This window comes from Salvia splendens, chromosome 18 (assembly GCF_004379255.2).
Source record: "Salvia splendens isolate huo1 chromosome 18, SspV2, whole genome shotgun sequence".
Taxonomy (NCBI): Eukaryota; Viridiplantae; Streptophyta; class Magnoliopsida; order Lamiales; family Lamiaceae; genus Salvia; species Salvia splendens.
This window is the reverse complement of record NC_056049.1, coordinates 2187584-2210272: the sequence shown is the minus strand read 5'-3', so window position 1 is coordinate 2210272 and position 22689 is coordinate 2187584. Positions and strand designations below refer to the sequence as shown.

The following is a 22689-nucleotide window of genomic DNA, read 5'->3' as shown; positions in this document are numbered from 1 at the left end:
TTGTATAGTGTATTGGATATTGCTGGCCGAGAAATTTACCCTTGAGCATTTTTTATGATTGCCACATGGCAACTGATTATTTGTCCACGTGTACAAATGATTGGCTAGAAATGGTGGTATGATGTTACTGTTGTCATTTTAACTCATCCCCACATATATATATATATATACTCTATATCTCAACATTTTGTGGTGGAATTGTTAGTTATGTGTGGACTGGAAGACTTAGGTCAACAGTCATTGAAATTATTCTGTTTGCTGAAAATTCAAGATATAGACTAAGTTCATTTATTTTTTTAGTTTATTCATGTGATTTCAAGATATAGTTACTGACGAGATTTTGAGACAGAACGATGGGCTTATTGGACATTCAGCCTAAGTGGGCTGTGTGTGGCCCATCTGATTTGGGTTCTCAATTAAATTGAGCATATAAATTGGGCTGTTGGCCCATCTTTTCTAAACTTTCAATGAAAAGAAAAACTCCTAAACTTATCAAATTGAAAATTATTGTTATATATGTATAGTCCTAGGTTGAACTTAAGGGGATTCTTGGAATAATGATTGATGTCGACAGATTTAGATAATACTGTATTCTTTCGTCCACAGTTACGAGTCCCGATTTAGACTAGAGATATTAATAACTAGGCCTAATTTTGACATCGAATATGAGCCTGAGAGTTATGCACTGATTCAAGTGATAGGGCAAAATTATGGTAATGAATTCCATCAATATGCAAATGTTTGTTGATCTAATCAATGTTGTACTCATTTCACTCCGTCCACCACGGCATATTATTAATGAAAATTTGATAAAGAATGATAGAAACAAAAAAAATTATAAGTAATTAGAATATTATTTATGAACAATGCAACTCACCCTATTTAAAAAAGAAAATTACTAAAAATAGAAAGTGATTAATTCTTATGGACGGCCTAAAACGAAAAAGGACTATTGATTGTAGAAGAAGAGAGTATTATTTATCTAAGTATTACAATTAACGTCACAGAACTTAACCTATTTTAGATTGAATATAAACACATGCAATCATCTTCTAGTTTTAAATTAAGTTTCATATACTATTAAACTATTTGATTATGATGTGATCATATTTTTACAGTATTATATGATTAGGAAGCATTTATTATAAGTCAAATTGTGCTTCCCTAATTTTAATTCAAAAGCTTATCATCTACCATCTATAATCCAACATCAATACTCCGTTACCCATATGAGTATATTTCCACGGCCTACTCAAAAGTAGAGGAGAGAACCGAAAATAGAAGGAAAAAGATTACAAGAGCCGACACACAGCTATTGCAGAGATTTTTTTTTTTTTGTTCTAGGGAACTTTAAACATTCCATAAAAGTGGTATAATTCCCAAAAAAACGAGTGACGCATGATGGACATGCGTTTTTAACGTAAGACGTATCCCGGTCATGCGTCGCTAAAAAAACCAATGCAAGTTCATAGTATTTTTTATGAGAATCAGAATTATTGCAATAATCTTGGGCCATTCAGAAATAATCATCCCTTAGATAACAGGAGTACAACAACAAGTAAACAAGACCATGACACAATAGCAAATCACATTAAAATATAGTACTACTTCCGTCCCATAATAATGGCACTAATACAAGTGACAATAATCTAGCAGAAGACAAATGACCACGATATACCTACAAAACACAGGATCTTGTTTGATAATTTACAACAACAAAACCAATCCAAACATCTTAAAATACCTTACATTTTACAATTTTCATGCAACAATAAGGGATAAAATGAGTACAACCGTCAAAGTTTTTTGGTAAGCAAATTCGGACGTTGCTCTAACAAAGTCTTTGCTTCATCTTCTTCTGCAACCACTTTACGGCAAGAGAAAGACACACAACGTAAGCAATTGCCAAACCTGTTGGGAAATTTAAATTTGCAATTTACAGTGTGAAGAGGTAAAGGAAAACATATGTAATAACATGACCAGAACTAGAGATGTTGTCTTAAAAACAATACATATATATTTTTAGATAAATTAGAGGCTCCAACCAAATAATGATAAGGAAGAGTCCAACAACAACACCACCACTACAAGAACACAACCTAGCGAACCAACGAAAAATCCTAGTTCTAACGCAAGAGTATATATATCTGTATATATCCACACTCTACAATCATATATAACAATCAAAGAATAGCTAGGGGGTTGATGGTGAAACTGAATCTTACCTGCGGGAATTTGAAGAATGTTGACATCATGTGGAGAAAATTAATGGGCACACACTCCTTCACCTCCTCACTCTTTAGAAGCAACTCAAACTCAAACACGAACCTTTCCTCAAACTTATCCATTACGAACTATATAAAACACGATAAAGATAGTGAGAAAGTAGTGTTAGATTAATCATTTTGGTGACAACTTATTAGTGACAGAGGGCGTAGATTATTTAAACAACATTTTATTTGGAAATTTTCCAATCGGACCACAAAAATTCTGCATATTTATTTCTTCATAATCATAACCCTAAAGATCATTGCCAGCTAAATGAGTCCCAACTCATAAGCTCTATTTGGACTAAGAACTTGCATCCAAAATTAGTATCCAAAAGTAGCATCTACCACACACCATAGAGACAGACAGAATAACAACTACACTGTTACGGACGTCCTCCGTAACGTGACCGGATGGCGTTCTTCGCGTTAGTGGCTGTGACCAAACCTTCGACGTGCTCGAAGGTAAGCTCACGATTTGCCGGTTCTTGGACGTTCTCCAATGAGCAGCAATAGGGAACGATAATATGCTCGTTGCACAAGTCAAATTTAGGGAAAATATTTCATTGATTCATTCATTGATTAAACGATAACAATCTCTCCTATTTATAATACTCTAATACTACTACCCTAACTTAATGAACAAGAAACAAATATCTAAACAAATATGGAAAATATATGGTGAATAAAGGAAAACTAAATAATAGAAAGATCATAAGAGATATGATCGTATCATACACATACGCAAAGAAATGCATTATTAAATTTATCATAAGAAAAAAGAGAAAAAAACGCAAATTATCATAAAGCCATATTTTTATCACATGTTTTCTGCGGTGGAAAGCTTGGAAAAACATTATAACGTTAATACAACACAATATTATTATCATAAATTGGATGTGAAAGGTGGGAAAAAGAGCCAAGAAAAATTATCCACCTAACAAAATAAGTGTAGAGTAGAAAAATATTTAATCCACTAATTTCCATTAAAGAGAACACACTATAATATAAACGAAAAATATAGATAAAAGTAAATACTGAACAGGACAACAATGCATAATATTCCCTCCGTCCCATTGAAGATTAACACATTTCTCTTTTTGATTTGTTCCAATAAAGATGACTCATTACTAAAAATGGAAACACATTTATCTCTACTTTATTCTCCCTCTCTTACTTTACTCTATCCACTTAACACACAAAATAAAGTTACAAAAAATCCTGTGCCGTTCAAGGAAGGGATCATGTTTATTGAGACGGAAGGAGTAAAACATATCTTATTAGTGATATGCAGTTTCTTATACTATAAAACATGATAGATATAAGACTAAAGTCTAAATTGCTGCCGTACCTTTGCTCAAAAAAAATTCGAGCAAATTTATGAAGCCAATTATGTGACTTTAGTCTAGTATCCAACTAAACAGAACAATCTTTTCAATGGAAATTGTGACAAAATTACTCAACATATATTATATGTATAATCTCGTTGTGAGGAACCATTTTAGGATTAAGTATGCAACTTAATTTTGTATGTTATCTAAATATTCAATTTTGTCCCATCATTTTAACGTTTTAAAGAAAATGTTCACCCTAAGGTAATTGCAAAATAAATTCAACCCGAGACATTTTAAACCCAACAAGATGTTACCTTTTTCCAATTACCACTAGGATGAGACATTTTTATTAAAATCTTAAAATAATGAGATAAAATTGGATATTTACTTTGAAAAGACCGGCTCCAACCTAGTAGCACCAATATCAAAACAACACAATGTAATAATTTATGTGAGACAGTAAATGAGTAAGCATTTAGTAGGTAGAATTTCAGAAAATTAGAACTTTGACAAAGGTGTAATTATTGTTACCAGCATTGGGATTGGAGGCATTAGACGTGATTATGGGGGTAGATCGTTTACAAAAATATACTCCTTCCGTCCCAAGAAATTTGATTAACTTCTTTTTTTGCACTCGTTTTGAAAAAATTGCAATAAATAGTTAGAGTGGATAAATAGTAACGTAAAAGCGATAATAATGTAGATAAAATGTTTCTCTACATTATTCTTGCTTTTACTTTACTATTTATCTACTCTAACTATTTATTGCAATTTTTTCAAAACGAGTGCAAAAAAAAGTCAATCAAATATCTTGGGATGGAGGGAGTACTACATAGGTAATTGTTCCTATAAATTAATAAAGTGAAGGTAATCTGGTGGTGAGTAGGAAACATACATGCAATCATTTATAAAAGGATATTCGTCCTTAAAATCATAATCTTTGACCAAATTTTGATATTTCCGATGAACTTTAAAATTGGACTTAAATATTATAAAATTCACATTTTATTTGTTATTTCTCACAGCAGATTAATCACCATAAACAACTAACTTTGTGCAATTTTTTTTTATCATACTTGACACTAATAAATCAATGTGGTTTTCTATGCTAATTTTTTATCCTACTTGCAATGAACTTAAAATGTGGACAAATATATCATAAATATTTCACAGTTGCCCACGTAGAAAAAGTTTTTCTCCTAAGATATTTTGTTTGGGTTGGATTGGGAAATAACAAAAAGAATGTTAAGTTATATTTAAGACCAACTTTAAAGTTAGTGGGAAAATAACAAAATTTGACAAAAGTTGATGATTTTAGGGAGCAATATCCCTTTTATAAAATACAAACCAAGAAAGGATATACAAATCATATTAGGACTAATGCCTCCAATCCCAAAGCTGGTAACTACAATTTCACCTTAGTCAATGTTCTACTTTAATTTTCAGAAATACAAACCAAGAAAAGATATTCAAACTCACCGATGCGGCGTCCATCAATATAGATGTTGGGGATATGGGAAATGTTGGGCCATTGAGAATCAGCTGCATCACTTGCTTCTTCAACAAGACATATTTCTGGGCATCCCTCCATAACTAAGGTGTTTAATTTAGTGAGGCGCCGCATTGCGTCCATAGAGGGTAGATGCCTTAACTTCTTACAATTTTGTATATTCAACCATCCTAGAGATGAGAGGTTCCCCAACCATTCAGGTAACTCTTCCATTCCAAAATTCTCCAAACTTAAATAATAAAGAGTAGTGACATATTGAATCGATTCCGGTAGATTTTCCCAACTTTCCATCCCCTTCAAGTATAATTGTGTAAGTGAACTGCATCCTTGCAACATGCCATTAACAGTCTCCATTAATCCCCCCACACTAGCATCTATGTTTAACCATTTCAAGCTACTCAAAGGAGGCGGAATCTCAACAAAACAAGTGGTCATGAATTGAGGAACACCAGTGATTGTCAAATATGATAAACAGGGGGATTTTAGGAGACGGGCAATTATTTCGGGTAGATTCTCTAGGCTACTTAAATCCTCCAACTCCAAACGCTCGAGTGAGGAACCTATCATTTCACATGGCAAATACAGCAAAGCCTTGCATGTAATGATCTCCAATCTTGTAAGGGATCTCAGACTTTCTTGTGATTGTTGTACCCCAAGATCTCCTATCCGTTTCAGATTTGGGCATTCACTTATGCGAAACTCTTTCAAAGAACTGAGGGTGCCTACACCATCTGGTATTTCTCTCAAATTGGAACACTTCCAAATCGTCAACTTTGAGAGATTGGGATTACTATAGAATAGCCAATCTGGGAGACTTTCTACATCATCTATTCCAGCAATACAAAGCTCTGTTAGCAACATTAATTTCGTTTGAAATATGTCTGCCAAAGGCTTATAGCTGTCAATACGACGAAAACTCAAATGTTTGAGGGACGACCAGAAATGGGTAGGAAAACTCGTCAACACACCGCAATTATCGATCATCAAGTGTTGAAGGCGAGGAAATACGCTGACAGCACTTGCATCCACTGATTCAATTCCCTTCAACACTCTGAGCTTACGCAAGGTATCCAACACCAGCTTTTCTAGAGCTGGGAAAACAGTACGTGTCTCATCATTCACTGATCCATAGAATGAAGAATTTATGGACTTCACATTCCTCAATCTGTACAACCCAAGACACTTGAGATTTGGCAACCGCCCAAACATTGGGATTTCTTCACTTTCTGAGCAGTCGGAGAGTGTTATGAAAACCAACTTGTTAAATGAAAGCCCATTATCAACTTCCATATTTCGAGCCCATGATGGAAATCTTTTGCCTCCAAATCCTTTAATCACCAACTTCTCCAGACGTGAGGGAGGTTGGAGGCCTTCCAACACATTCTCATCATTTGTAGTTTCACCTTCTCTACCAGTCTGCCATCCCAAATACAACACCAATAATTTTGGCTTGTTAGATAGTTTTGCTTTCTCAGCTTCTTCCTTGTTACGAACCCTTTCAAGGTTATCAATTTCCAGTTTTCCTTTGAGACAATTCAAACTTCCGAGCTCTTCAATTTTGTAGCCATTCTTGTCGCCCACCCTAAAAAACTTTAGGGTCCTGAGAGAAGTTAACAGACCAATCTCAGCAAACAACTCTACATCATTCTTAATATAAAGATGCCTTAAGTTTCTCAACTTCTTCAAAGTACTTGGAAGTTTCTTTAACTTTCTATTACAAGCTCTCAGTGTCTGCAAGTGAAAGAGTTCACCGATCCATTCCGGAAGATATTCAATAGGTAAAACGTCAATATCAAGAACTCTCAAATGTATCAACTTCTTGATTTCACTTGACAAATCAACTTTATTGATATCACTTGACAAAACACTCCACCCTCGAAAAGCTAAAACATGAAGACATTCAAAGTTTGAGAACATGTTATCATTCTGGTGATACACGGACAGCAATGTGCGCAAATATTTTTCATTTGTTTTTAGAACAGCCGTTGAATATTCTTCGAGAAACATGTATCGAACTTGGGTAATTTCATCTTCCTTAAAAGAACCTCTTAAAACAGAAGCTGCAAGATCATGCAGAAGATCATGCATCACATAACTTTCCAGATTTCCATAAACATCTCTTTCTGCAATTTGCAGTAAAGAGTTGCGTAGAAGAACATGGATAAATTTTTCTCCCATAGATTCCATGTCACTGCTTTCATCAGCTTTAAGAAATCCTTCGCCCATCCAATACTCAATCAGAGTCTGTGGTTTAAATTTGTAACCTTTAGGAAAAATCGAACAATATGCAAAACACTTTTTGAGTGACGGTAGAGACAAATTATCAAAACTGAACTTCAATATCTGTTCGATATCATTTCCTTCATAGCGTGAAAGCCAATTCTCTTTGATTGAATGCCATCTTTCTTCAGATTTATCACACAGTAGTACTCCACCTACTACGCTAGCAGCTAATGGCAAACCTTTACATTTTTCTGCAATCTTAGTTCCAGTGGCCTCAAGTTCTGAAGGAACATTCTCTTTTCCAAAAGTTTTTTCTTTGATAATTGACCAACAATCTTCATCTGATAACATTTTCAGCTCATGTGTACGAAGTGGATCCATAATTGAAGCGACGTCCATACTTCTGGTGGTAATAACAATCGCATTACCTTTTATAGAACTAACGCGCAACAAGGGATGAAAAAATTGTTCCCATGTGAGAACACTTTCATTCCAAATATCATCAAGAATAAGAAGATATGTTTTATTTTTTAAAACATCTTCAAGTTCTTTTAAAACACCTTCCTTATCCCCAATTTCGACTTGACTTGGAGAAGTTAATCTTTTGAGGATTTTGTTGAAAAGAATGAGTGGATCAAAATTTCGAGAAACATGCACCCAAATATGTGATCCAAACCGATTCTCATCTTTTAGAGAATTGAAGACTTCCCTAGTCAAAGTTGTCTTCCCCGATCCTCCCATTCCCACAACGGCAAGGATAGAAATACGTACATCAGTTTTGATACAAGCAGTAAGCTGTTCAACTATTTCCGACTTCATCTCATCTCTTCCAATAAAAATTGGATCAAGAGAGAATGACTCAGTTTCACAAGCAACGTCAGGCAAAGTGGGCACAGCAGCAGCAAGTCTCCCGACGAGGCCAAGGTCGGCAGCCCTTTGGTTAATGACCCCCAAATTCCCATTGATTTGTTGGATTCTATGAGCCATACTTCGAGCACGTGAAATATGAAGGCAGCATGAGAAGTATGATAATACCTTTTGTTTCATGGGTTTGTTGGCCATCATAGCCTTGCTTTGTTTGGAGAGTTGATGGTATTTGATTTCATCCAGAACGTTGTCAGCATCGAAACCCACGTCTCCGAGATCCGTGAGCCACTTCTTGACAGCCTCACCGGGGATGGAGCCCATCTCTGCATCACTCAAGAATTTCTGGATCATGTCCAGATTCTGAGTTAACTGTTTTGCTTCATTTCTGAAACCTCGAACAAGTGAGACCTCATTCTTGAGGGTTTCAAATAGAACTTGAAGCATGGCGGCGGCGGCAGCTTCTTCCATTCTTTGTGCTGAGAATTGTTTCAGAGCGAAGGGTTATGGTTTAGGAATGGAAATGAATAATTGATGCAGAGAGAGAAAAAGAGAGCAAACAGCAAAGGTAATGAAATGATTCCATTCATTCTAATATGCTTTTGCTTTTGCTTTTGCTTTTCCTTTTTCTTATATTTCAATTCTTGCCGCCAGAGTAAAGGTAATGGAAATGAATAATTGGTGGAGTGTGAGAAAGAGAGTGCTAAGGTAAAGAAATGTATAAACTTCTTCCATTCATTCTAAATATGCTTTTCTTTTTCTTTTTCTTTCAATTCTTGCACACAACCTTTTTTTGTTTTAGTACTCATTTTAATACATCATCTTTTAAAAATAGACGTCACTATTTCCATTTCACTCCAACATTTAAAATTTAACAACTTTCTATTTAAACAAAATTATCATTAGCTAATGAGATGGGTATCATTTTCAATTAATAATACTTAAGTCACTTTTTCTTTTTATCTTTATCTTACTCTGCTAATTGTATATTAAAATTCGTGTCGTTTTAAAAAATTCTATTTTTTAAGGATGAAGATAGTACTTAAATAGGATTGATACACAAATAATTAAATTCTAATGCATGATTAGTGATCAAATCTCAATAATTAGATAAAAAAAATGGAGGCTAGTTTTTAAAAACACAAAAGTCATTTTACTATTGTTTTTTTTTATCATAAAAGGGATTTGAATGTCTATAAACCAAATCAATTTACAAAATGACCTCCTTGTTAAGAATTAAATCAATCTAAAAATAACCTAATTTGTATCTAAAAATGACTTCCATGAACGATTTAAAGAAGTTTTCCAAGACAAAAAAAATTTGTTCAAATTAAAAAGTGACCAGACTGCATGTACAACATTCTTTCAGAAGATGTTTGGTTAAAGTGAGAACCTGGACCAATTGTATGCAGCATTGCCTTCTGACAGCAACCCCTCTTTGCCAGTGGATACAGTCGCTTTCTCTAAATGTCTAATGTTGATTGATGAACGAGCAGAAGTGACAATCATCAACACAGTTAACCAATCTTTGCGTAACTCCTGAATGTCAGAAAACAATCGGTTAACCAATCTTTGCGTAACTCCTGATGTCAGAAAACAATCAATAACTAGAAGCAAACCTAAACTGAAGAAGTGATTAAGCAACAGTATTTCTAGAACTTGGAAAAACTGTGGGTCGATACAATGAGAGCAAGGGAATAAACAGCTTACCGATAAATCACATGAGATTGTAGAAATGTTTTCTCCCTGAGGTTTTGGTATGTTCTCTAGATGTTGAACAATCCTTTGGAAAAGTCCCTTTAAGGTAGCATCTAGGTCAAGTGCCACCATTCCAGGAGTGCCAAGCAGGAAACGGATTCTACCAGCACCGGATGATAGGTATGATAAGGCATAGCCTCTAATGGCTGAGAGAAAACAAATATCTAGATTTCAGTAATAAATCAAATAAAAGGGAGAGTTCAGATTGTGCCACTTTGTTTTCCAGCAACCAATGTTAGCACTGACACACTATTGCTGCAATACAAGTGAAAATCTCAGGAGGGCTCTAGAAAGCTACAACACAAATGCTATGTTGAAAGTATTATCAGATCAGAATCAAAATAAGTAATTCCATGTTTTGACATCATTTTGGAAGTTGATTACTGCAACGAATGAAAAGTTCAGCAATATGCTAGGTCACGCGGCAAAATATTTTCAGTCTCATGCAAACCAACATAAAGTTCAAGGTCTCAAAATTCCTCCACAAGGAACCTAACCTGCAATATACTTGCGGACCAGACAGCAAAGCCGGACCATCCCATCCAATAAGAAACCAATGGTTGGGTCGTTTGGATCCTGCAATTGTAAATCAAGTAAAAAGATGAAGTGTTTAGATGCCAAAAAATTACCAAAAATCAAGAAAGGTAAAATGATTATATTTCAATAAAATAAACAGATCCAACAAAGAACTGCCCCGTGACAAAAATACATTTGAAAGAAACTTTTCTTACATTTTCTACTGACACAACTCGAGCTGTTTTGGATTTAGAAGACGCTACTCCGACATGCTGAAAGTACCATTAAACCTCACTCTGTGCAAAAGCATAGGCAGAAAAAACCATCTGCATAACCAGCAGCAGATAAAACTTAATATATACATTGACCTGCTGGCGTCTAACATACTGTTAAGTGAATTACTTGCTCCTTTCTTTCTCTGATCCTTACTCCCTCAAACAAGATACATAGTCCGAATGAGGATATTGGAAATTCATTATGCCATAGACATGCACACCTGGGTTGATCAGTAAAGAACAGGACCATTCTTCCAATTTCCTGCTTTAACATTACTCTCCTTTGCCATCACAGGAGTAAAGGGCTTGCTCGTGTACCTCACTGTACAGTAAATAATCAGATTACAAAATAATAACAATAGAAAATATCAACACAGTGTCAACGGTTGACATTGTGTTGATATTGTATTGGCATTGTGTTGACATCAAAATCATGAAATTTTACATTGTATTGACGTTGTATTGACACTGTGTTAAAAAATTTTGGAGTTTGTACAATATATGAGTTTGCATTTTATCACTACCCTGCACCAGTAACACTCAATATATTGTAAATAAGGATAGTTGAGTAACTCATATAGTATAAAAAATCATATGAATAAAATTAATTACCCATGATAGAAAATTGATTCATAGATATGTAATGGTAACACTCAATATATATTACAAATAAGGATAATTGAGTAACTCATACTATAGTATAAGAACAAAAAATTAAGATAGTAATATATGTATCTCCAAAGAATGGATGCACTTTTGGAGTTAGATGACTAAAAACTACTTAATAATATTATATGTATCTCCAAAGAATGGATGCACTTTTGGAGTTATATGACTGAAAACTACTTAATAATATATGTATCTCCAAAGAATGGATGCACTTTTGGAGTTATATGACCGAAAACGACTTACAATGTGTATTCTTATCATGTTTTGTTTAGTTTAGTTATCAGTATATTTATGTGGTGGAGGAGCATGTTGGATGTGAGGAGATGGAGCACGATGGCCGCGGTGATGGTGTGGAGGAGGAGCATGATGGCTGCCGGGATGGTAGTTGTGTGGAGGAAGAGCATGTTGGATGTGAGGAGCTAGAGCACGACGGCCTCCGTGATGGTGTGGTGGAGGAGCATGATGGCCGATGGGATGGTGCCGGTGTGGAGGAGGAGAGTGGTGGATGTGATGAGGAGCCTGAACACGATGGTCGATGGGATGGCGGTGGCGGCTGCCATGAGGAGAGAGAGCGTGGCGGTGGTGGTTGCGGCGGCCGCGAGGAGAGGGAGCAAAGTGGAGGTGGTGGTTTACGAGTGTCCACAACATCTCATCCTCGTCATTTTTATTTATATCATAGTCAAATGATGATGCATCTTCTTTGTCTAATCCAAGAGCAAGAGATGGAGTGACAAGGAAAATCATGAATCCGATGAGAAATAAGATAGAATATGCATGAGACATTTTGCTAAGGTCGTTTTATAGTGATTGTTAAAGTTTTTCTGGTCAATAATATGGATGACATATGTAATATAATTATATTGACTTAATTATCTAAATTTAGTAGAAGTTAGATTAAGTGAATTGCACATTAGTGTTAAATTTCTAAAATCCATGACTGATAATTAAGTGAACTGATATAGTTAAGCTTATCCAAATTTAATAGTTGAATTAAGTGAATTGTACATTAGCAGTATTAAATATTTAAAATCCATGACTGGTAATTAATTGAATTGATATAATCAAGTTTTTATAGTTTTAAAGAGTTGTCAATGAATTGGATCAAAATTAGACTTGTCAAATGGGTTGGAAGCTCAGCCCGACCCAGCCAGATAACGTGGGGCCCAACCCAAAACTGAAAAAGTGGGCTGGTATGAGTCTCAATTTATAAATTCGAACCCACCCAGCTTAGGACCACCAGTGAAATGGGCTGAGTTGGGTTCTACAAAAATTATTTGTTCATATACTTTTAAATTTTGCTTATGTATTTTTATTTAATATATTAGAAATTAAAAAATTGTAACATTTATTGAATTAAACTATGTATTGGATTTTATAAATAGTTACATTGTGCATACATTAATAATTTCTATTGTTTTGACCTGTTATTAAGTGAGGATTTTCCGTAACCCGACTCAAGCCTGCATCTTGGTAGTAGTAATTATTGACCAGAATTGATAGTATTATGATTGCATTGAATCATACTCCATCCGTCCCTAAATAATATGCACTTTGGGTTCGGCATGAGTTTTAATGTAAAATTGATAAAGTAAGAGAGATGTAGAGAGAAAAAGTAAATAAAGTATTGTTAGTGGAGAATGAGTCCCACCTCATTAGAGATAAAATAGTTCCAAAATTAAAAAATGCATATTATTGTGGGACGGACTAAAAAGGAAAGAGTGCATATTCTTGTGGGACGGAGGGAGTATTATGATCAAGTTAGATTGTTAGCATTCCCTCGAGTAGTTTAATTATGAGGATTTATGGGGTGCGTTATGATGTTAACTTTTATTAAATTGCTAATTTGTTAACTCATCAACGCAGTGTATATCTTGTGGTGGTATTTGGTTGCCTAGATAAAATAGTAACAAAATATAATTTAGGATTAAGTTATGAGATTAATTTAGTTAGATGAGGTTTGTTGAGTTGTGGAATTCAATCTCATGAACCAACACACTAAGTTTACATATTTAATCCCGAGATACAATTTTAAAAACTATATGGAATTGTGCATGTTTTGATGTTTTAAATGTGTGGATTTTATCATTTATCAATTTGTCGGTTTTTCTTTATATTTGTAAACTTATGGGAGTTGACCGTGGTATATTAGTTTGTCTTTCTTAATTTTGTAATTTGTTTATTTCCTTGTATGTTTGGGAATTTTCTACTGTATTTGTACGAATATAACGAAAATATGAAAGAAGAGAAGACAATGGTTGAATCAGAGCCTAAATTCTTGTGAATTAGGGAGTTCCAAAAAAATATCGCACGGTTAAAATCTCGGTGACGTATTACCAATACAATCATATTAATTTTATGAATTACTCATGTTAGAAAATTGGGTAAGACAGGGGATGCTCACTCCGGTTCGCAAGCACTTGTTTGTGTCTATGTGGATTTGAATGTCAGTAATGTTACAAGTATGAATCCTCGATTATCGTCGCTTGACGCCAATGCAAGGTTGATTCCTCCGGGAAATGACACGCCGTGTTTGAGCATTCATAGAGGTGTGGCAAAACTTTTCATTTTAGCATTGAATTGTCACGCCAACAATGTGGCGGGGTGTCCACCATGTCTTATACCCAACACGGTTCTCTATTGGTGATTTTGGGTGAAAATGATTAAGGGAGACGCACAACTATTCGGTGGGTATTTGATCCAGGAGGAGATACCGCGCCAAAGCTTCTACTTTCAACTCTCTTCGTGGTTTTATGGTTCCTACCTTGAGGAAAAGGTGGATTTCAACCGTGGGGGAGTTGATACGATCTTATCTCCCAATTATTTAGTTATATTTTGATTTACCGTATCTTTTCCATATTTGTTTAGATATTTGTTTCTTGTTCAATAAGTTAGGGTAGTAGTATTAGAGTATTATAAATGTGAGAGATTGTTATCATTTAATTCAATCAATGAATGAAATATTTTCTCCACCAAAGATAACGTGTGTTTTCCAATTCTAATTTTCGATTCCCTCCGCCGATCCTAATTGGACGCCGGAGTATTCTATCAATTGCCGAGTTATCTGCCCGACGGGAGCGACTCCCGCTCACAGAAACTCTGCAATCGTCTGCCGAGCCTGTTGGCAGCCGGAAATTTATCTCCACCGCCGAGTGAAACTCACAGCCGGTGCTTGTTAAGGGAAACGCCTTTAACATGCCAATAGATTAATGAATTGTTTGTGGGATGCTGCTGAGTTATATAAAGAAGATATTGAAGCAGCACATACTGAAACAGTCAGAGTTATTGAGCAAGCACATGTTGAAACAACGGTAGTTGTTGAGTCAACACATGCTCAAATAGTTGCTCCCGCTGAATCAGTAGAAATTGATCGAGCAGCGGGAGCTACTGAGTTGGAAGATATTGAAGCAGATGAAGCTAGGGAGGTAGATTCTTCAACATTATTTTTTATAGCAGCAGAATCAGGAAATGATGAATTCTTGGTGGAATTATTCAAAAATTACCATAATTTATTGTACAAAGTGAATGATAACACAAATACTCCCTCCGTCCCACTTTAGGAGTCCCGATTTACCATTTTCGGGTGTCCCACTTTAGGAGTCCGGTTGTAATATTCCATAAATAGTATTAGGCTCCACATTCCACTAACTTTTTTTACGCTCACATTTTATTATAAAACTAATATAAAAAAAAATAGGGCCCACGTTCCATTATCTTTTTTCACCAACTTTCATTTACATTTCTTAAAACTCGTGTCGAACTCAACTGGGACTCCTAAAGTGGGACGGAGGGAGTAGCATATTGTTAAGAGAACAATTCTCTTAACGAAGAAATTCTGTCACGAATCAAACAACACACGAATCCGGCGTCCCGGGCTTTGGGATCGGCGGCTGAAAACTTGAAGACTGGCGCGGAATTCGTACTCCGTCGGCAGCGGCTAAGTTTAGTTGTGTATTGCACAAGATATGTGGGCAAAATAATTCTTCATTAATTGATTGAAAGAATAATGAGGAGCCCTATTTATAATAATCTAGACCTTAGGGTTGGTTCGACCTAATCCTATACATCGGGAAAGAACCAACAAAGAAAACCCGACGGAGCTTATAAACCGCTCGACTCATTAATTGTTCAAAAAGGAAATAAACAGAAACAATATTAAAATAATAACTTAAAGAAAACGTAAGGCAAAAGTAACAAGACTCTGTCTCCTCTCCGGCGTTCCGTCGAACAGCTGGAGGCCGCTACTTGGACACAAAGTCTTGGTAGCGCTCCGGCTGTTTGATGTCCTTTCTCGGTCTCAGCTTCCTGGTCGTGACCGCGCCTGCAGCTTCGTCTGATGGTACCGCCAGCTCCTCACTGCCGGACGTTTCCTCCTCTACCCCCGAGGCTGGCGGGCTCTGCGTCGGCGACGACGCAGCCGTTTCTTCACCCCCATCGCTCTCCGTTCCTCGTGATCCAGGTGCGTTCGTAACAACTCCCCCGTCCTTAGAAACTTCCTTGTCCTCAAGGGAGAGTGTAGGATAGCGCTTCAACAGCTCCTCGAACGGTTCCCAAGATGGAGAATCCGAGCCATCCGACCACCGCACTAACTCGTGCTCCACCGCTGCTCCCTTATGCCACAAAATTTTCGAGTCTAATATAGCCACCGGCTGGGCCACTGGTCTGTTCCCTACGAACTGATCTGGAAGGGGTACGATCGGATCGTCCTTAACGAAAGCACGCAGAAGGCTCACGTGAAATACATTGTGAATGCGACTCCCCTCTGGCAGCCGAAGCTTATAAGCGACAGGTCCTATCCTCTCCACTATCTCGAAGGGCCCGTAAAAGCGCTTCGCGAGCTTGGCCGAAATTGGTCTCGCCACTGAGTGCTGTCTGTAAGGCTGCAATTTAAGCCACACAAAACTGCCCACCTCAAACTCAATGTGTCGGCGATGGCGATTTGCTGACGCCGCCATTCGCTGTTGCGCCCCGTGACAGGTTCGTGCGCAATTCCTTGAGAAGCTCCCCGCGCTGTTTGATCAATTCCGCCACGCTATGCGGGGTCTTAGCTGATGGGGCCGACGCCACCAATAGGGGGGGCTCCCTACTGTACAACGCTTTAAAAGGGGAGGTGCCCAGGCCCGCGTGGTGGAAACAATTTAGCGCAAGCTCGGGCCCAGGGGAGGAAGTTCGACCACGTCGACGGTCTGTCCGAAGTGAACGCCCGTAAATATTGTTCCAAGCCCTTGTTACGGATCTCCGTTTGACCGTCGGACTGAGGGTGGTAGGCTGTAGTAAAGTGTAGTTTAGTCCCGCTGAGACGCAGTATTTCCTCCCAAACTGCATTTAGAAACACTGAGTCCCTGTCTGAAACCAAAGTCTTGGGAAACCCGTGGTGGCGAACGACGGTATTGACAAATAAGTGGGCCACACGCAAGGCATCAAAACGGGTGGGAAGTGCCGCGAAGTGGGCGTACTTGGATAGTCGATCGACCACTACCATAATAGTGGTGTACCCGCGTGACTGTGGAAGACCTGTGATAAAGTCCATTGAAACGTCGTCCCAAACCTGTGAAGGGACAGGCAGGGGTTGCAGAAGGCCTGCCGGTTTTTGCGTCGTGTATTTGGTTGCCTGACATACCGCACATGCGTCGACGAAGTCCCGAACGTCCCTACGCATCTTAGGCCAATAGAACCCTGCTGCCAGTAGGCGAAATGTTCGCTCATGCCCCGGGTGGCCAGCCACGGGAGTACTGTGATGTTCCTCCAATAACAACCGTTTGAACTTGGATGTATGGCTCACCAAGATCCTCCTGTTAAAGTAAACCAACCCATCGACCAGGGAAAAATGGGGGGGGTGCCTCCCCGGCTATAATCTGGGCCGCGAGGTCCGACAACTCCGGCTTAGTCTTTGTCTCCAAACGTAAGGCGTCCAATAAAACTAGGGATCGGGTGGGAAACCGCGGCCAAGCACGCTGCGTCGGCCGACTCGTCCTCCTGGGCCGATGCCCGCAAAGCTTCCAAAGCCGACGGTTGCTGTGAGTCGGTCTCCTCCCGTCGAGACAACGCATCCGCCACCCGATTCAACGCTCCCTTCTTATATTCAATACGAAATTTGTACCCCATAAGTTTACGGACATACAATTGCTGATCGGGAGTTTGGACCACTTGTTGCAGAAGCTCCTTAGACTCTTCTGGTCACTCCGAATCACAAATTCCCTACCCAATAGATACTGTCTCCACTTCTGCACCGCTTCAACGATCGCGTACAACTCCTTATGGTATGTTGAGGCGACCCGTCGACGGGGACCCAATTTACGACTGAAGTAAGCAATTGGGTGTCCGTCCTGAATCAAGACCGCTCCTATGCCCACATCCGAGGCATCCGTTTCTACGTAGAACGTCTTGGCAAAGTCCGGAAGACGCAACACGGGTGTCGACGTCATGGCCGATTTCAGGGCCTGGAAAGCCTCCGTGGCCGACTGTGTCCATATGAAAGCCTCCTTTTTAAGTAGTTCCGTAAGCGGGGACGCAATCATGGCGTAATTTGCCACGAAACGTCAGTAATATCCCGTGAGACCCAAGAAACCCCGTAACTGGCGTACATTCCGTGGTAGTGGCCAAGCGGTCATTGCATCTATTTTCCGGGGGTCTGCCTTAACGACCCGCCTACGATCAAGTGACCCAAATACTCAACAGTCGTGCAGCAAAATGAGCATTTAGATAGTTTGACATAGAATTCATTCGCGCTCAGGAGCGATAGTACCTGTGATAGGTGCGCGCAGTGAGAATCCAAAGTCGGACTATACACCAATATGTCGTCAGAGAACACAATGACGAATTGTCGCAGGAATGGCTGGAAAATGGTGTTCATTGCCGCTTTGAATGTAGAGGGGCGTTTGTAAGGCCGAAAGGCATCACCAAGAACTCGAAATGGCCAGCATGCGTCCTGAAAGCCGTCTTAAAAATATCTGCCTCGTGCATTCGAATCTGATGATATCCCCGAGCGTAGATCAAGCTTTGTGAAAAACTTGGCCCCTCCCAATTCATCAAATAGCTCGTCCGCGGTGGGGATGGGAAACTGATCAGGTACCGTTGCCATATTTAGAGCACGGTAATCGATGCAGAAGCGAAAAGTGCCATCTTTCTTCCTGATTAACAATACTGGCGACGAGAACGGGCTTTGACTGTGCTGTATTATGCCCTGAGCTAGCATTTCCTTCACCTGACGCTCAATTTCTTTTTTTGGAAATAAGGATAACGGTATGGACGGACGTTGACCGGCTTTGAAACCCGGAAGCAGATGTATTCTGTGGTTGAAAGTCCGCGATGGAGGCATACCGGTAGGTAAATCAAACACCCCTTGTGTGTCTCGAGGACGCGGCGGCACTCTGCAGGTACGTCGTCGGGGAATGTCGGTTCCTCGGAGGCACTAGGTGGTGACCCGTCGGTCGGTTCCAGGGGTACAATCTCGTAAAATTCATGTTCCGAAGAGAACGATGCTAGCAGCGCCAAAGACCGCAACGAGATCTACTGGGGGGGCGGTAAACTACCTTGCAAAATCACCGATTTATTATTTCGTCGAAACTCCAATGTTTTGCCTACGAAATCTGCTGATATTCGGCCTAGCGACTCCAACCAATCCATACCGAGGATCACATCCCAGCCATGAACATCTAGGATGTGCAAATCGGTTAGGAACTCCGTGCCTTGTATCGCAAGCTTTGTGCGAGGCGAGATGTGGGAACAAATTAGAGACGCCCCCGTTTCCCACATATACGCGGAAAGGGCGAATACGCGATAACTGCAACTGCAGCGACTCTGCGAAGCGTGAGTGGAGGAAATTATGCGTGCTTCCCGTGTCGATCAAAATCCGCACGCGCGTGACCCCGAGGTCCCCGATGACCTGGAAAGGGACCGAACGACTGCTTCCCGAGAGAGAGTGTAGGTGCGATATATCCTCTGTGATCAATTCCTCGTCCGGGGGTTGATCGTCCTGTCCCGGACTTGAGTCGTCCCACTCCTCATCCCCAGCGTAACATAGTAACCGGGCCGCACAAACATGACCCGGCGTGTACTTCTCGGGGCAATGCCAGCATAGGCCCTTCCTCGAACGTTCCGATTTCTCAGCATTAGAAACACGAATCGGAGTGAAGCGCGGCCCGCTCTTGCTCATGAGGTTGGCTGGGGTTGTTTCTTGCACCGGCCCCGAACTGCTCGGCGGAGCGAGTGAGGGCGTATGCAGTCTCGTCTCCTTGGTAGGCCACTGCCGTCGTTGTGATGGTGACGACTGTTGGTACCTATAATCTTGATTCGCGGCTAAAACGGAGGGCGAGCGCCATTGTTTCGGCCAACGATTGTGGCTGTTGTAACTCCACCTTCTCCTGAATGGGCATCTTGAGGCCCTCGATAAAAACCGGAATAAGAATGTAGTCCGGTACCCCCTTTGACTCGATTCAAATACTTCTCAAACGTGTCGTGATACTCCGCGACTGACCCTGTCTGCACCAATTTGACCAAAGGGCCAATATAATTCCGGAAACTCTGAGGGTCGAAGCGGGTGACGGACATCCTCCAAGAATTCAGTCCACGTGACATATTGGTTGTTGTTTCTGTAGTTAAAAATTCATTCTGCGGCCGGGGGGTCGAATAGCATTACTGCGTAGTGGAGACGATCCTCGACGGGCATCATGATGTGATCAAAGTAGTATTCCACCCGCGAAATCCAATTCGTGGCGTCGGTGCCGTCGAAGTGAGGAGCCCGCATCTTGACCCCCTGGTGCGGGTCCGGACTGTATTGGTAGTGGACCCGGTCCCGGGCGATTGGCGGGTCCCAACAAGACCCGCGTCGGCGAAGATCGCGCCCCCCCGTTGTTGTACTGCCAGGGGATCCCAGGCTGATGGGCGCCGGGCCCTGATACGGGACAATTCTATTTTCATTAACCCCTTCATGTTGCCAATCCCCCATTCTCCTCCAATCATCACGGCGAGAGAGGTTTTTCCCCGCCTACCTCCTCGCAGCACCCCTCCTGTCGCCGAACCCTAGGCGGCGTTGGCGTGGGACCGATTCAAACCGCATATCCTCCGTGTCCCTATATTCCGCATATTCCCGATCCTCCGAATCGTAATCATCGTCAGGAAGATCGTTATCCCGTTGTGCGCGGAAGCTCCAAACTACTCACCCGTACTTCCAATGATCAAACGGGCCATGATTCGGTCAAACCCCTGGGTCAGCGGGTCCGTCGAGTTCGAGGTACTCGGTTGGTCCCTCGTGGCGGCGGCCGGGGTTGGCCTGTCTGTTCGCGTCGGTTTCCCAGCGGCGGTCGGCGTGCGGCCCCGAGCGCTAGTTCCTGTGCATTCCCGCCGGTCAAAACCGGCGGCAATCGCTGCAAGTCATCGGCTATATCCATGAGTTCAAGAGAAAGCACCAGTTGTTAAGAGAACAATTCTCTTAACGAAGAAATTCTGTCACGAATCAAACAACACACGAATCCGGCGTCCCAGGCTTTGGGATCGGCGGCTGAAAACTTGAAGACTGGCGCGGAATTCGTACTCCGTCGGCAGCGGCTAGGTTTAGTTGTGTATTGCACAAGATATGTGGGCAAAATAATTCTTCATTAATTGATTGAAAGAATAATGAGGAGCCCTATTTATAATAATCTAGACCTTAGGGTTGGTTCGACCTAATCCTATACATCGGGAAAGAACCAACAAAGAAAACCCGACGGAGCTTATAAACCGCTCGACTCATTATTGTTCAAAAGGAAAATAAACAGAAACAATATTAAAAATAACTTAAAGAAAACGTAAGGCAAAAGTAACAAGACTCTGTCTCCTCTCCGGCGTTCCGTCGAACAGCTGGAGGCCGCTACTTGGACACAAAGTCTTGGTAGCGCTCCGGCTGTTTGATGTCCTTTCTCGGTCTCAGCTTCCTGGTCGTGACCGCGCCTGCAAGCTTCGTCTGATGGTACCGCCAGCTCCTCACTGCCGGACGTTTCCTCCTCTACCCCCGAGGCTGGCGGGCTCTGCGTCGGCGACGACGCAGCCGTTTCTTCACCCCCATCGCTCTCCGTTCCTCGTGATCCAGGTGCGTTCGTACACATATTTCATGTTGCGGTTTCGCGTCGCTACGTCAATGTGTTCAATTTGATGCATGAGTTGGGTGGTACCAAAGATTTGATAGCAGCATGCATAGATGGTGAAGGTAATAACATATTGCACTTGGCGGCAAAATTGGCTCCTCAAAATCAGCTCGACAGCATTCCCGGGGCCTCTTGGCAGATACTAAGGGAAGTATTGTGGTTCAAGGTACAAAATTTTCTACTATTACATTTTATACTCCCTCCTTCCCGTAAAAATATGAAGCTTCTATTTTATCAACTTTTTTCTCTCTAATGAGGTGGGTCATCCTCCATGAACTATACTTCAATTTTTCAGGCGGTCGAGAAGCTCGTACGGCCCGCATTCAAACACAAGAAGAACAAGGAAGGGAAAATGCCTCGCCAATTATTTGTAGCCGAGCACGAAGACCTCCGTGCGGAAGGGGAGAAATTTATGAAGCAAACTGCAAAATCGTGCATGGTGGTGACGGTGCTCATCGCGATGGTGGTGTTCACGACAGCCTTCACCGTCCCAGGCAGATACAACAGCCACGGCGCCCCTATCCTGGAGAACAAGAGGATGTTCGTGATCTTCCCGGTGTTGGAGGCGGTGGCGACGCTCACCTCGATGCTCATGTTCCTCTCGATCCTCACGCCGACGCTCTTCTTCTCCATTGTGGCGATGATGGTGGCGTTCTGCTCGTGCTTGCTGTTCTTTGAGCACGGGCGGGCGGCAGATGCCCTGCTCTTGTTTTTTTTTGGGGAGTGTGCCAATAATGTCTGTGGTTGTTGAAGTATCGTCTCTTGAGGACTATATTGCGTTGAACCTATAGTTGTGTTGGGTTGTCCAGGTCGCACAACCGGTTGCACTCCTAGGTTTCTACTCAGGAAGCGAGATGTACCGTACAACCAGTCACACTCTTAGGTATATTATCACTTATATAGCGCTCTAATTAAAAGCACTTAGTTATGTCATATTGTAATGCAATAGTGTAAAAATATGTTAATGTATGTGGTATCATCTTCAAGTTTTAAATGAAGTTTCATATACTACTATTATAACTATAGGATTATGAATGGGATCGTTTTCTGAATTCCTCTAGTCAAAATTCGCGCAAGGTGTTAGCCATTTTTCAATTGTGTGTTTAATTCCTAACACAACCATCTTATTTTTACAGTATTATATACTCATATGAA

At 40.4% G+C, this 22689-nt stretch overlaps 1 protein-coding gene, 2 long non-coding RNA genes and 1 pseudogene across 4 annotated transcripts; 1 reads left to right on the top strand and 3 right to left on the bottom strand.

Moving 5' to 3' along the window:
• Nucleotides 1–1571: 1571 nt before the first annotated feature.
• Nucleotides 1572–8804, bottom strand: LOC121777240 (putative disease resistance protein RGA3). 2 transcript variants are annotated; one of them, XM_042174427.1, is made up of 3 exons: nt 5081–8804; nt 2226–2354; nt 1572–1911 (listed from the first exon to the last, which is right to left on the bottom strand). In XM_042174427.1, exons 1-2 carry the CDS (start codon nt 8667–8669, stop codon nt 2341–2343), a joined length of 3603 nt encoding a protein of 1200 aa, XP_042030361.1. In that variant the 5' UTR covers nt 8670–8804; the 3' UTR covers nt 1572–1911; nt 2226–2340. The 2 variants fall into 2 exon arrangements, with proteins under 2 accessions (XP_042030361.1, XP_042030362.1); XM_042174428.1 differs by having other exon boundaries at nt 1572–1867.
• Nucleotides 8805–9616: 812 nt separating this feature from the next.
• On the bottom strand, nt 9617–10057 carry LOC121776593. The gene is made up of 2 exons (XR_006045339.1): nt 9909–10057; nt 9617–9737 (listed from the first exon to the last, which is right to left on the bottom strand). It is a non-coding gene; the product is annotated as an uncharacterized LOC121776593 (long non-coding RNA).
• A 9-nt stretch (nt 10058–10066) lies between these two features.
• LOC121776592 lies at nt 10067–10778 on the bottom strand. Its single transcript, XR_006045338.1, has 3 exons — nt 10688–10778; nt 10454–10532; nt 10067–10102 (listed from the first exon to the last, which is right to left on the bottom strand). It is a non-coding gene; the product is annotated as an uncharacterized LOC121776592 (long non-coding RNA).
• A 961-nt stretch (nt 10779–11739) lies between these two features.
• On the top strand, nt 11740–22368 carry LOC121777862 (annotated as a pseudogene).
• Nucleotides 22369–22689: the final 321 nt, after the last annotated feature.